Here is a 14,958-nt window from a genome sequence, read left to right as displayed (position 1 = left end):
ATAAATAGAGCAAGACAGAATGTAGAGCTTATTTATAAAAAGGGGGTTTAAAGAAACACTCGTGGCTGTGTTAGAGGCAGTGGTGGTTTTTAAGAGGGCGAACTGGGGCTGGGAAAGACTTAGTGGAGAAGGCTGTGTTTGAATCAACAGTCTGAAATAGGAGAGGAGTTTTAAGAGGGTTGAGGGACAAAGGGAAAGACCTTCTGTATGGAGGGCACAATACAAGTGGAAGCCCACAACTAAAATAAGATGTGGGTTTTGGGAATATAGAAGCCAGAGGTAATATTCAAAATAGTTTCAATAGTCAACATGGAAGAATAGGCTCCATGTGGGTCCTAGAAGCCCCTGCTATGCCAGGCATTAACTTTTTTTTTTAAGTTTTATTTATTTATTTTGAGAGAGAGAGAGAGAGAGAGAGAGAGAGAGAGGGAGGGAGACTCCCAAGCAGGTTCCGTGCTGTCAGTGCAGAGCCCGACCTGGGACTCGATCTCAGGAACCATGAGACCATGACCTGAGCCAAAATCAAGAGTCAGATACTTAAAAACTGACCGAGCCACCCAGGTACCCTTTGCATTAACTCTTTATTTACCACACTGTGGAGATTCCAGGGGAGGGTCCAGAATACCAGACAAGGGCACCTGGGGGCTTGGGACAGTCATTATTTGCCAAGCAGTACAGAAGAGTTTCAACCTCTGTGTGTACTTATATTGGTATGTATCAGCTAGAGAACATTGCTGGTGGTGGCCTAACATAAGTGGCACGTAGAAGCAATCGAGAGGGTGCGGGGCAGTGGTAGTTAGTCCAGTAACCCAGCAATCTAGGTAAGTAGGTTCAGGTCAGCTCATGCGAAACTTTGAATGCGGTGCTAAGGGTGGCAAGAACTAACATCTTATTTTCTCAACTATAAGAGCTCTGCACCTCTGTAAAGTATGAAAATGACACACAGCACGGCAGAAATATGGAGCTGATGGTATATTTAGAAAGACATATGGTCCAATCCTCAGCCTATTTATAAGATCCTGTTTTTAAGGAAATTCCAGAGAAGTGAGTGCTACAACACTCCACCAAATTTCCAGGTACTTAACCACCCTGCCAAGGAAACATTTTCCTGTGCCCAGCCTATATTCCTCCAGTTACAAAATTTCACTCTTAAGCAGAGCTTGATAAAGTTTTTTCTTTTCCCTGCCACCCTTACCTGCACACAAGGTTTCATAACAGGGAGTCAGTGTTGCTGGCTTCAAGCTGACAGCCCCATGAAGATGCTAACCCCCTGTGGCTCGGGGATATCTTCATCAAATGCAGCTGAGGTGCTAGTTTAAAGCCCCTAGGTTCTGGACTTAACCCAGGAATCCACATAGCAGAGTTGGACAATGACCACTCCGAACTCTCAATGATTTCATCCTACCTCCATGTTCGTCTTACCTTTAGATAAGTAAATCAAAGACTTATTCAGGGCCAGGGTAAGGTTTGTCGGTCCCTTGCTCAAGAACCAAACATACATCTTTCTATAAGAACTAGAAATGCTGATAATACATTTGCTTTTTCACCTTGTTGCTCTGGTAAAAGCCATAATGCTCTACCAATTCTAGGTTCAGCTTCTATGAGGATTAAATCAGCTTTGTCGGTTACCCAGGTTAAATCAAATGCAATCCACTGTGCTCAGGAACTTAAAGGAGAGAGCACAGGGCTTCATCTCTGGGACGTGATCAGTTTTGGCCATTCCTCATTCAGTGGCATGGGTGTTGTGTCGGGCACTGTAGATACAAAGCAGATTAAAACAATGTTCGCCCTCATGGTGCTTATAGCCAAGTATAGGACAAACCCATACCAAAAGTGCAAGAGGATTATTTCCCCACAGCGAAGCTTTTTCATCTGGAATGATTATTAAAAACATTCCAGAATCCCTGAGGTCTCAGAATCTCTGTTTTTTTAAAACCTCTCAGGTGATTCCTGGACGTCCTTAAACATTGGCTTTGAGCAGCCCCAGATTCTTCTTGTAGTTATGAGCCGCAGCTTGCAGAAATGATTGGTTACAGAACCCTGGGCAGCCTGGACTCTTTACCAGATTTGTGACCCCTCACCCCTGGCTTTCTTCCTGCTGTTGTTCAGGAACTTCTTTGTCCACCTGTGTGGGCCAAGGAGCGTGTTCAGGAAGTGTCATGGACTGGACTGTCCGTGAAAAATGAAAGGTGATATCAAGCGCTTTGATGCCTACAGTGGGTCGGAGTTGAACTGATTCTTTTCCTCCCTTATTGATGTTATGGTCATAACTTGCATAGTCCAGGCCCCAGGCACAGTATAAATACTTAGAGTAGTTAGGAGATGGTGCTCCCAGGGCATCTAGCTTGCTGGTTTCTCATTCCTCTTCATCCCAAGTAAATGATACTCCCTCCCCAGATTTGCCTAATCCTTTCAAATGGTCTTGGATCACCCTGTGAAAAACTGGGCATGTACGTGTGAGGGTTTAAAGAGTGCAACTTACTATCAGCAAAACAATTTGAAAGCCAGACCTCAGGTTAAATTTAATTTTACAGTGATCTTGAATATCCACCCTATTGGCAAGAGAAGAAAAAGCCTAAGAAGGTGGTATGTTTAAACTTCTAAACCTGGGGACTAGGCTTTTAGAAAATTTGTATGAAGGGCATCTGGCTGGCTCAGTCGGAAGAGTGTTTTGACTCTTGATCTTGGGGTCCTGAGTTTGAGCCCCCTTTTGGGTGTAGAGATTACTTAAAATGAATAAATAAAAACTTTAAAAAAATTGTATGATTTACCCTGATGATGAGGATTAGTAATTAAGCAATCTTGTTGGAAATCATGACATTTTATGGTATTTACATAGATTCATAGCTCCTCAAAGATGTCAGAGAACCATGGCTGAGAGCACAATGCACTTTGGGGTGAGCCTGGAAGCGAGCCTGACCTCTATTTCCTAGTGGTGTGACCTCCATTTTCTTATTTGGGTTAATGTTAATATCTGTCCCGCAGAGTTGTTCTAAGAATTATATATTTTTTTGGACACCTGGGTGTCTCAGTCGACTAAGTGTCCAACTTCAGCTCAGGTCATGATCTCACAGTTCGTGTGTTTGAGCCCCGCGTCAGGCTCTGTGCGGACAGCTGCTTTGGATTCTGTGTCTCCCTCTCTGTCTGCCCCTACCCCGCTTGTGCGCGCTCGCACTCTCTCTCTCTCCCCCTCAGAAATAAACAAACATTAAAAAAATTAAAAAGAAAAAGAATTACATGCTTTAAAAACCCAAGTGCTTTGAACAGTCCCCAGAAGAAAGCGAGCATACAGTGAGTGGGGGGTGTGTTGGAACTCTGTGAGTGTTACAGCTGAGGTGGCAGCAGGAGTTAACAGTTGTTGCCTGTACCATCCATTGTCTAAAACAGTGGGGCCACCTTGATACAGGAGCGTGCTGTGTTCTTCCCACTGGTAAAGATCAGCAGCCATTGCCCAGGCCTGTGCTTCTTATCTTAAGGCTTGAGTAATGTTAGGATCAACAGAAGATTCCAGAAGACTGGGTTTCAACTGAAGATTCTGGGGGTAGGGGAGGATATTTTTGTGTGTGGAAATAAATGTTATGTATATGATTATTATGCAAAAATTCTCGCTTTTGCGGATAAAGCAGAAGACTTGAAAAAGGTTTGATGCCTACTTTGAGATACTTGAGCTCTGCCCCAGGTGATATTACCAGTTCAAAGACACACGAATGGAAATACTGAAATGCTGTAGCATAGAGTGGAGTCCCAGTGCACAAAGGCCTTCCCCAAGGGGCACCGTAGAACTTGGTGCTCCTGTGTATAAATATCAATATGTCCAAAGAGAGAGAAGCTTTGTGAGTCAGGGCTACAAGATCAGCTCAAGGAACTGGCCTCTGCAGTAAAACCCTCTTTGTAGAGGACAATATATTTGCTGTTGTCTCCCCACCATTCCTGGCTATGGGGTCAATCTTGGTTATCTCCTGATTTGTATATATTGACTTGGTTTCATACAGTATAAAGGCCAATGTCAATGAAATTCATTTTTGTCGCAGAATAAACGGTCCCTGAGAAAGCAGAAATCATTCCATATTTGTGTGCTCATAAAATAAGGATCTGTGATTCATACCTGTGGGAGATCTAAATGTTATTGATTAGAATATGAAGCTCTCCTCACCACGTGCTAATGCACACCAAGTGGGTACTGAATCAAAAATAGCTTCAAAATCTGAAATCTCCCTAAAAGTCCTGCAGAATGTTTTATCCTGAAATATGATTGGTTCTGTTTTGCATACACATGTGACAAATTACATTTTCAAAAGACTGATTCAAAGCATTTTCTTTTGTGTGAATCCTTTTCCACTGCTAACCTTGGGCCCATGAGTTAAGGGATGGCCTTTATATTATTTAACTCCACATTCCCAGCACCTGTGCTAGTAAATATTTATGAATGGTTCTAGTAGAACCCGTGGCTCTCATCTGGTCCAAACCTGAGCTCCTGATTTGGAGCTACTAGGATCAGGTTCTTTACCCAAGTTTTCAACTGTGGATAGGGACCCGTTAGTGGGTTGTGAAAGCAATTTAGTGTATGGAGATGAACATTTTAAACAAATTAGCCGGTGTAGGGAGTAAAGGACATCTCAGTGTGTAGCACATGGTAAGGGTAAATATCGCTTTCCAAATGTGTTTGTGTATACACTGGGTTATCAGGATCTGCTCTAAGCCAGTGGACTCTCCCCAAGAACATGGGCCAATGCAGTGAAAGCGAGCTCTGATGCCTCATGCTATCACCCACAGGCCCAGTTTAGGACGAGGAGTCTTTAGGCCAAATTAGAAGAGCGGTTACCGCTCCCAGAACTCCAGGCAGGATCTGGTTCAGGCATGCTGGTGGTAAGAAGGGGCGAGGTAGGCATTTTCCCAGGGCTTGTGGGTCAGCCCTGTTAATCGGAGGATTTCCTCAAGGGCATCCACAATGTCAGGGAACAGAGCTTGGGCCCCATTATGGAGAAAGGCTTTCTGGAGGGAAAGCCAGAAGGTTCTCCCTTTCATTTGTTTCTCTCAGAGACAGACATACACAAGTTAGGCAGCATTGCACCCCCAAATTATATCACCCGATACTAATCACACTTTTACAGCATACTGTTTGAGCCTGAATCCAGACTGTACGGTATTAGCACAAGAACATCAGCCTGTATACAGCTCAGGGCCTACAGGCCTTAAGTAATTTAAATGATGCTCTGAGGATCAAAGGAGAAAATAAGTTACCATTTGTTTGTAGAGCTTTGGCCCCACAGGGAGCTTTCCCAGGAATCATGCAATCAAGATACCCCTCGACAATAACTCCTAGCAAAGAATCCAGGGACCTAAGGCATCAAAATATGACCCCATCCCCCCAAATTTAGATTTACAAAGAACTAAAGCCTGCTATATAATGGCAAGCTGTGGCAGAAACGTTGGCTTTGCCTAGAAATATCTTAAAGGATACTTCTAGACCCTCTAACTACCTGCTGGATGAGGGACTTTTCTCAGCCTCTTCCAACTCACCCTGGGGCCACAATGGCTGCCTCTCATCCTTATTCCAGAACTCTGGTTTGAGCCTGATATCGTTAGCCTTAGCTCAGATTCCCCCTCCCTGTGACGGTTCAGTGACATTTCCCCAGCATATTAAGATTTGATCCAAAGACAAATTTAGGAAATTTCTGGGGATTTCTTAACTATGAGTCTTTGAAACCAGGAAAAGAAAGGCCTCTTGAAAGAAGATATTAAAAAATAAGAGTAAGATCTAATAAAATTCAAAATATTCTTGTGTTACTTTAAAGGAAAGGCACGCACTTGTAGATTTTGGTGCAGTGAGGAGGGCCCTACCCGTTGAAGGGCCACCTCAAGGAGCAGAAAGCAGCCTCCATTTACTGCTCTGTGGCTTTGGGTTTGATGCCTGTGGAAATATAGATGGCTGGCAGGAAGAAGGAAGTATGACATGACTGCCAACTTTGTGTTGCTTTTTCCAGGAAGGCCTGGGCAGGGTGGGTATGGAGAAAGGCGAGGCAGGGGAGAGCCTCTGTGGATTCCGTGAATTGCTGAGTTGGGGTGGTGCCAAGCTCTTAAAAGCCATGAGTGGCATTTGGGCTGCAGTCATGCGTCTACTCCTGACCAGCCAGTCCCAGGTGGTGTTTCATCCCAGTCTCCTGGGATTCAAGCTGTGTTGAGATTTCATGGTAGGAAGCAGGAGTGGGAACCAAAGACCTAGACACTTCTGCCCACCAGCCTCTATCTACGCCTGCTCAGGCCCTATGTGGTGCGCCCCTGTCTGTCTAAGACCTGGTTTCTGCTATGAGCAAAATGAGACTTCCTGTGGCTTTTACCTTCCTCCCAGAAGGGGCACTCAGCTTCTAGCTGAGGGAGAATTCTCCTTTAATGCCTGTTTTAGACCAACCCAAAAGCTTCCCCTTCATATTGTTAGTTCTGAGGTATCTTTTTGAGTCTTTGATTCTTCCCTTTAGAGTAGAAAAATGGACTTTCCTGACTAAAGTTGCACAGGTGCTGTCCTTCATGCTTCGATACCATTAGCAGCAATATAAAAAGTATGAGTTGGGGTATCTTGGGCGTTCAGCAAGAAGCCATTTTCCTGCGGGGATGTGCTGCATTCTGCCTCTGCTCACCAGTTATCTATGCTCTACATCTGCAGTGAAAAAAGAATGGGGCTCCTAAGACCTTGATGGTCACAATTTGGTTAAATAGCACCTTATCCTTCCCAAAGGACTTGTCAGACATGTTTGCATTTGATCCTTGAAGCTTCTCATGAGGAATCCAGCTGAAGAAGCATGTTCAGTGAGGTTGAGGGACTTTCCCAAGGTCACACAACTGGTTCGCTTGCGGACTGCACTGTGACTTCAAAACCTCTGACTCCAGGCCTGATGTTCCACAGTATACCATAGCAGAGGGAAAGGAGAATGTAGGAAGAAAGCTTCCCAGGGGAGGACAGGCATCCTGGGCCACACTGAGAGGTCAACTATTAGAAGAATGGGACTCACTGGTGTGTGTCATTGGAATCGTATGAGTGGTTCGTCGGCATTAGGCAGTCCTGGAGGGGTCACGTTCTTCTTAAATGACTTTGGAGTATCGCTGAGGGAATCAAGACTTAGGGACATGAGTGGCATTTCTCTCTGTCTTTCTAATTAGAAGTCCTGATTTGGGAAAGAAAGAAGATTACGGGAAGTGATCGAGGTAGACCATGCCACAGTGTGAACTTTGGGTTCCTGGCCTGTGGGTTAAGATGTCCAAATGGGGACTCTGGCTGGGAATGCAGGAATCTGGCAAAGACATAGAAGAACTTTCTTAGTGGGAGACTTGCCTCAAGTTATTCTGGGAGAAATATGTCTAGGTCACACTATGTACCCTAGAGAACCACATAACGAGAAAAACTACCATTCTGGAGGTAGAACTTGGGAATTATGAGGAGAAAGTAATAGGCAAGAAGATCATGGGTGCTATTTTTTTTTATAACTTCGTTATTTACGAATATACTTTGGTAATAAAGGTGAACCTAAAATTTTAATGTAAAGAGGTAAGAAGAAGTCCAAGGTATCACTGATAGGAAGGACTCAGCCCTGAATTTTGGCCATAAAAAAGTGTACCATTAAAGCAAAATGAATGGGGAAAGCCAACACTTGGTTATGTCTTTGGATGGAAGCATGTGTGCTAAGGAGGAAGTACGAGCGTTCGTCCATCTATTCATCCACTTAGCTGGTATCTACTTTACGTGCACAGTGTGCCTGCACAGTTGTCCACAGGAGGGAATAGCAGTGAATAAGACCAAAATGCCTGCCTTCATTGAGCTAATGTTCCAGGACAGGGGTGGGGGGAGATGTAAACAAGTAAACAAACTTAATAGGTAGTTTCAAATTGTGTTATGTAAGCACCATGAAGAGCTGAAGCCTGGTCAGCTTGAGCGCTCAGAGAAGGCTGGGAGGACCTGGGGGAAGAATGGCCCAGGCAGAGGGGACAGCAAGGCCCCCCCCTCACCCCCCATGGCGTGTCCAAGAGCCAGCCAGAGAGATGGCGTGAGGAGAGCACAGATGTCAGAGCGGCGTGCAAAGATCAGATCACACGGGGCCTTGTCGTTGGGTTACGTTTTGTATGGAAAGCCAATGGGGAATTTTAAGCTGAGGAGTGAGGACTGTCCGTGAAAAAAGAGAAGTGGTTGTGGGAGACTGGCTAGCAGGCTGCTCAGCCGGTCTGTAAATACAAGCAAACCTCTCTCTCTCTCTTAAAAAAAAAAAAAAAAAAAAAAAAATCACAAAACTGACCCTGAGATGAGATGTGTTCGCCCTGGAGGAGTCCTGTAGTTGCTACTCGTCAGAAGGGTGAGAGGACACCAGTGCGCCTGTACAGGGACCTCTTGAGTTCAGATGTTCAGAGAATGCACAGAGCAGCGCCCAGCCAGCTAAGACCAGAGGCAGGCGAGGGACGTGCCTGTGGGTGAGGCATCAGCTGCAAACTGCACCCCTGAGACCCGGGAAGCAGTCCGGGAGAGCAAGAGAGTGCTTTGTTTTCTGTTTTGTAAATCTGTGTGGAACAGAGTAAAGCCGCTGCCTGAGGTACATGGCATTCATTGATTTGCTCACTTCGTCAGCTATTTGCTGGGCACTCGTTAGGCATCGGGCACTCTCTCCGATACCAGGGATGCCACATGTGGTGAGATGAACACCTCTGTCCTCACAGAACTTAATGGGGGAAGGGGGTGCAGGGGAGCAGTAGAGAAAAGACACATCAGGAAGTAAAATACTTTTAAGTGTTAGATGGGGGTGGATGGGCAAGAACAAAAATAAAACAGAGAAGGGGAATAAGAAAATTGGGGGAGGGGAGCAATGTTAAAGAAGGTCATTTCATTACTTGGCTTTTATTTAGAGTATGATGGGTAAATCATTGGGGGGTTTGAGCAGGGTAATGACGCTATCTGACATTTTAAAATAATTACTCTGGGTGCTCTGAGAATAGAGATAAAGGACAAAACTGAGCGGTTTTTCAGCACCTTCGCCGCCATCACCCTTATCCTGGCACCGTCTGCTCTTACCTAGATAATTGCAGGGAGGTCTGGTGAGGGGATTGCAATTGCGTGGGCAAGAGAAGGTACTGGACCTGTTTGTTGGAAAGGGAGAGGTGACAGTATTTGGCAGAATGTCAACAGACAAAGCCCTCAATTCATTGCTGTTGTATTTGCCTCTTACTAGAAGGTCAGGTGGGGGAGGAATTCTAGGCTGCCAGCAAGGAAAGCCGTCAAAAGGTGGAGGCTGGACGATGAACACGTATGGCCAGGGGGTCGTTAGAGTGACGGAACCATGGATGCAAAGTGGCCTGAGAGCCCCAGCGAGAAAGGAGAGATAGCTCACAGTGGGAGTCTCTGAGGAAAGATGTCCTTGGTGCTGGGGAGCCTTAAGGAAGATCATCAGGAAGTAGGTTGGGAGTTATGAAGCCAGGATTCCAGAAGCATCATTCACACATGTAAAATTACTGAGCATAACAGCAGGGGAAAGAGTGGGAAGCCACCTGTGAACCTAGGGGGGAGTCATCAGGGAGGATGGGAGAGCATCCTGACGGCGAGGCTGGGGGTGTGCGAGCAGGTGGAGGGGCTGACTCGGTGGCAGCAGGCCTCAGTCTAGAAGGGTGAGTGAGGTGGGAGCAGTCACTGCCTCCCTCTTACCTTAGGAGTCACGGGGCGTTGAAATACACCAACGGTGGGGCGCCTGGGTGCCTCAGTCGGTTAAGCGTCCGACTCTTGATTTTGGCTCGGGTCCTGATCTCAAGGTTCGTGAGATCAAGCCCCGTGTCAGGCTCAGTGCTGATAGTGCTGATCCTGCTTGGAATTCTCTCCCTGTCTCTGCCCCTCCCCCACTCTCTCGCTCGCTTGCACTCTCCCTCTCTCAAAATAAGTTAACATTAAAAAAAAGAAAAGATGGGGCGCCTGGGTGGCTCAGTCGGTTAAGCGTCCGACTTCGGCTCAGGTCATGATCTCACAGTCTGTGGGTTCGAGCCCCGCATCAGGCTCTGTGCTGACCGCTCAGAGCCTGGAGCCTGCTTCGGATTCTGTGTCTCCCTCTCTCTCTGCCCCTCCCCTGCTCATGCTCTGTCTCTCTCTGTCGCAAAAATAAAGGAAGGGAGGGAGGGAGGGAGGAAGAAAGGAAGGAAAGAAAGGGAAAAAAGAAAAGAAAAGAAAAGAAAAGAAAAGAGAAAAAAAGAAATACACCAGTGGCTAACTAGATGGTTTAAGAAAGAACTTCCCAGGACTGCTCTCCAATGGAATGGGCTGATGCTGCCTGTTGCACTGCTCCCAGGTAGTGACTGTCCAGAGCAGTCAATTCCATGACAGAGACTGGGGACCAGTATGAGGTATATTGTTATAGCAGGGACTCCTGCACTTGAGGTATAGCCGACTTAGTAGTGCTTTTCTTTCCAGTAGGTCTGGACCCGTGGTGCCTTGTCTTTTCAGCTTTGCCAAATCAACATTGCAGAGGAAACCATTACTTTAAAAAAAAAAAAGTTTAATGGAAACGTCTTTGCTTAATGAAACTTGCCTCCACTTAGGGAAAGCTCTTTAATTCAGCCCTTTTTAAGCCTTGACTTTTTTTTTCTCTTCTTTCTGTCAATTGGCCTCATAAATATTCATTAAGGACTGACTCACAATAAGAGTTACTCTGAAAATCTTTCCTAAGCCTTTCAGTTTTGCTTTCTTGTAACAAGTAATTATTTGAATATCATCTCTGGTCAGTTATATTATGGTAGAAACTAGTGAGTAGTTGGTATTTGGAATCTTTAAATTTAATCAGGATTTGAGAAATCATGGGATCTGATAAGAAGGAATAGAAATTTTCTTAAAAATTTTTTTCTAATTTATTTTTTTTTGAGAGAGGGAAGGGGCAGAGAGAGATGCTGATAGCAGCAAGCCAGATGTGGGGCTCAAAGTTGCAAACCGTGAGATCGTGACCTGAGCTGAAGTCAGACACTCAACCGACTAAGCCACCCAGGAGCCCCAGGAATAGACTTTTTTTTAATGTTTGTTTATTTTGAGAGAGAGAAAGAGCACCAGCAGAAGCCGGGCAGAGAGAGAGGGAGAGACAGAATCCCAAGTAGTCAGCACAGAGCTCGAGCCCAGGAACTCTGAGATCATGACCTAAGCTGAAACCCAACAGTCCCAACACTTAACTGTCTGAGCCACCCATTTTCTATTAATTTCTATTTCTATTTCTGGACGTTTTCTATTTATTGTACGTCCCAAGTAACTCCCTTTCTTGGAGCTCAAACTTCAAACCATTGCCCTTATCTTGTGTCCCCCAGCTGAGAAGGGCAGAAGCCAGGGCTGAGCTGGAAATACAGAGTCTACAGCCTGGACCATGAAGTACCATGCAATATAAATAGCAAACACGGCTTACAAATGGGTAGGAACAGGAGTGGCCCCCTTCAACTCCAGACACATGTTTGAGGGAGACCTGCTGTCCGTGGGAGAGGCCTCTGCCAGGCTCTTCAGCCATAGGGAAATGCCTGCTAAGTAGTGGCGGGTCTGAGGACACAGCCTGGTGCTTCCCTGGCTTCCCGCTGGCTTCCCTGTGGACCGTGTAGTGAAACAGCCACCAGTTTTGTCCCCACATGGGCACCTTTTGTTCTTTTGCCTCTTTTCCCCTTGTGCCAGAAAGACCTTTTCTTCAACCAATGCCTGCTTTTCTCCCACTGACAGGCAGATAATAATGGTCTCATCTCAGATTTTTCAGCTAGAATGAGAAATCCCCAGAGCTGAGCCCTGAAGCCCCCTTTTTTTGGTGTGTTTTCTGGGGAAGTTAGAGTCTAGCTTTAGGCCACTAAGATGGTCTGTGATCCTGGGAAAGTCACTTAACCTTTCTGAGCCTCAGTCCCCTCGAATAGGACATTGCAGAACCTAGGAGACATTTGAGACGTAGCACCAAGCCCAGTGTGGGACAGGTGTTTGGTAAGTCATAGCAGCTGTCATGATTGTTGGTGATCACTAATTTATACAGACTTTAATCAAGCTGCCAGTCTGGACTCTTGTTTTATTCTTTATTATACCAGACTTTCACTGTGAAAAAGGAAGTCCGCCTGCCTGTATATGATGACCTGTGCTTAGGACCCAGAAAGGTTGAGGGGGTGAGGGTGTTGTACTTCTTCATTGGTAGTTATTCACCCTTGTCATTTGTTGGTGACAGCAGGGGAGAGGGCTCTCACATGATTGAAAACCAGTAATGGCAGGAACAGAATAAGGCTTTTTGAAAGTTTTGTTTCTAGTTTTAGTATTTTTGTTGTTTTCAAAGATGAAAATAGAGCAACTAAAATATTAGAATTTGCACTTGACCCTGTGGGTGACACCTCCAAGGTTAGTGTTTGTCTTTCGGAGCTGTGGTAACACAGACTTCATGCTCCTGAAGGTCTCTGCCCTGAGAGGATTTGATTGCCTGGGCTTTCGGGGGATCTGAGAACAGCTCTGTGGCTGCCTTTTCAAGCCTGTTAAGAGTGCTCTTAGCCTATCTGTACTGAACTCTAAGTAATTTCCAGTCACTGGGGCTGGAGCTGCTGCCTTCTGCCTCCCATTTAATCTCTGACTCCTGGATCCTGGTCTCCAGGCCCCAGTCCCTCTCCTGGCCTCGTCCCCAAGCCCTGCTCATGCCCACTTTAGAGCCTCTCCCAGGCCATTTCCCTCCTGTCCCTTGAGCCATATATCATCTTTAGAGTCAAGCTAGTTGCTCAACTGATTTTGAATATGAGCAATGACACTTGGTCTACAGTAGTGGTTCTCAACTTTGGCTACACAATAGAATCACCTGGGAGCTTAAAAACAAAACAAAACAAAAATCCAATGACTGGCTCTCATCCCCAGAGGTCAGATTTAATTGCTCTGAACTGTGACATGGGCATCTGGATTTAAAAAAAAAAAAAAATTTTTTTTTAAATCTTTATTTTTGAGAGAGAGAGAGACAGTACAACTGGGGGAGGAACAGAGAGAGAGGGAGACATAGAATCCGAAGCAGGTTCCAGGCTCCGAGCTGTCAGTACAGAGCCCAATGCAGGGGTTGAACTCACAAACCACGAGTTCTTGACCTGAGCCAAAGTTGCTTAACTGACTGAGCCACCCAGGCGCCCCATGGGCGTCTGGACTTTTTAAAGCCCTCCCAGGTGATTCCATGTAAAGCCAGGGTTGAGAACCACTGGGCTAAGAACTCATTCAGTCCCCAAGCTGAGTGTATTCTAATAATAGCTCTATTTGCTCCCCAAGTGACTTGTATACCACAGCGTTTTAAATAGTTCATGTGAGTATAAAAACATCAGAGTAGCTGTTTCCACCTCGTGTTAATTTGATAGATTTGGGGAAAGGATATAGTACGGGTTTTTTTTGAAAATTGAATTCCTTAGAGTATCTCTGGGCTCACGTGATGGCTGTACCAGCAACTGGCATGTGCCGGGCACCGTGCTGAAGACTTCGCGATCTCAGCACGGTCATTAGCCCATGTTCATCTTCAACCCCACCAGTAAGTTTCAGTTTCCCCCTCTCTGATTAATGAGGATCCTGAAATCCAGAGAGGCTCACTCGCTTGCTCAGGGCTGAACAGGAAGCCCAGGCACATCTGGTGCCAAAGCTTCACTGGTCCCTTGGGAAGGAGCACCTTAGCTAAATAACTTCCCTGGAAATAAAGGTGTCCCGGCATTAGCTTTGGGGTTGAACTCTTTTTGAATTGGATTGCATTCATTTGTGTATCAAGAGCTTCCATAAATTTGATTGCATGCTCACTCCCAAGTTGCCTGTATATATCCAAGATTAGGAGCCCATTTCACAAATTAGTTTTCTTTGTGCACTCAGCAGACATTACTTCCGAGAAGCATCTTGTTTCTAGCACCTAGCCTAATAAAAGCTACCTGGTTTTTACTTAGTGTAATACTAATACTTCTTTGAGGTAGTGCTCTCCCCATTTTGCAGAAAGGGAAGCTGGGGTACCAACTATTAGTTATCTATGAAGTATTAGTAATAGCTACCACTAAATGAGTACTTCCCAAGTGCCAGGCTCTGTGCTCAGCTCGTTACATCCTCTGTGATGATCCTCATTTTACAGATAAGGAAACTGAGACCAAAAAAGGTGGAGCTACTTGCCCAGAGTGGCATAGTTAGTAATCAAGTGCCCCATTCCTTTGCTTTTTGTTTTTTAACTTCTTATGAGCAAAATTGCAAGACACAGACTTCATTTTTCTCTCCTGGGTTAGCCTGGCCAGCCTCTGCTGTGTATGTAATGGCATTTGGACAACCATGTCTGGAATAAACCACTGAAGCATAAACTGGCTTTTCTTTCCGTGTGTCGAATGGCCATTTAATAGCTATTGTGAAACAAAGAATTTTCTGCCAACCTTGAATATCACATGGAGGTCAAACAGTCTCTAAATATTCCTTCTCCAGCCATCCCAGTACGAGGCTGCTTTGGTATAAACAATCCCTGAAGGTCAGAACCAGCTCCTGGAGCAGTTTCACACTCCATCTGCCTCTGAGCTCTGCTGTTTTCCAGCTCTGGGTTAAGGACAAGACCCTTGTCACTGCTGCTGGGGCTTCACTATCATACAGGCACAAAACACCCAGGACAGAATCCCACCTCCCCTTCTTGCCGATTACAAATATACCACCCTACCCTCTCCCTCTGTGAGTAAACACACACTTGATATCTTCTGATTTGTTAATTACATTCACAAACGTGCGATTCGGTAAGAAGAAGTCCAGGCACAAAGAGGTTGGCAGTGCGGTGAGTGATGGAGGGAGTGTCAGGGAGAATGAAGAACCCGGTCGCCTGTGTCAGGGCAGCGGGTCACTGAGTGCAAACCTTTTTTTGTAAATGTTGTTTATCCCCCTACAGGGCATACAAAACCATTGAGGATGATGACCTGAAGTTTCCCCTTATATATGGAGAAGGCAAGAAGGTAGGCATGTGCACTTCCCCCGGA

At 45.5% G+C, this 14,958-nt stretch overlaps 1 protein-coding gene across 3 annotated transcripts in view; it reads left to right on the top strand.

Moving 5' to 3' along the window:
• The window catches only part of PPM1H (protein phosphatase, Mg2+/Mn2+ dependent 1H), a 259,467-nt gene that overhangs the window by 198,861 nt on the left and 45,648 nt on the right, over positions 1-14,958 (top strand). For all 3 annotated transcript variants that reach the window (XM_027071352.2, XM_027071351.2, XM_027071354.2), the window contains exon 7: positions 14,871-14,934. In XM_027071352.2, coding sequence (XP_026927153.1) covers positions 14,871-14,934 — 64 coding nt within the window. The remainder of the gene's footprint in view (positions 1-14,870; positions 14,935-14,958) is intronic.

The sequence above is a fragment of the Acinonyx jubatus genome, chromosome B4, assembly GCF_027475565.1.
Source record: "Acinonyx jubatus isolate Ajub_Pintada_27869175 chromosome B4, VMU_Ajub_asm_v1.0, whole genome shotgun sequence".
NCBI lineage: Eukaryota > Metazoa > Chordata > Mammalia > Carnivora > Felidae > Acinonyx > Acinonyx jubatus.
Note: the sequence above shows the minus strand (reverse complement) of the source record. Positions and strands in the feature narration are given on the sequence as shown.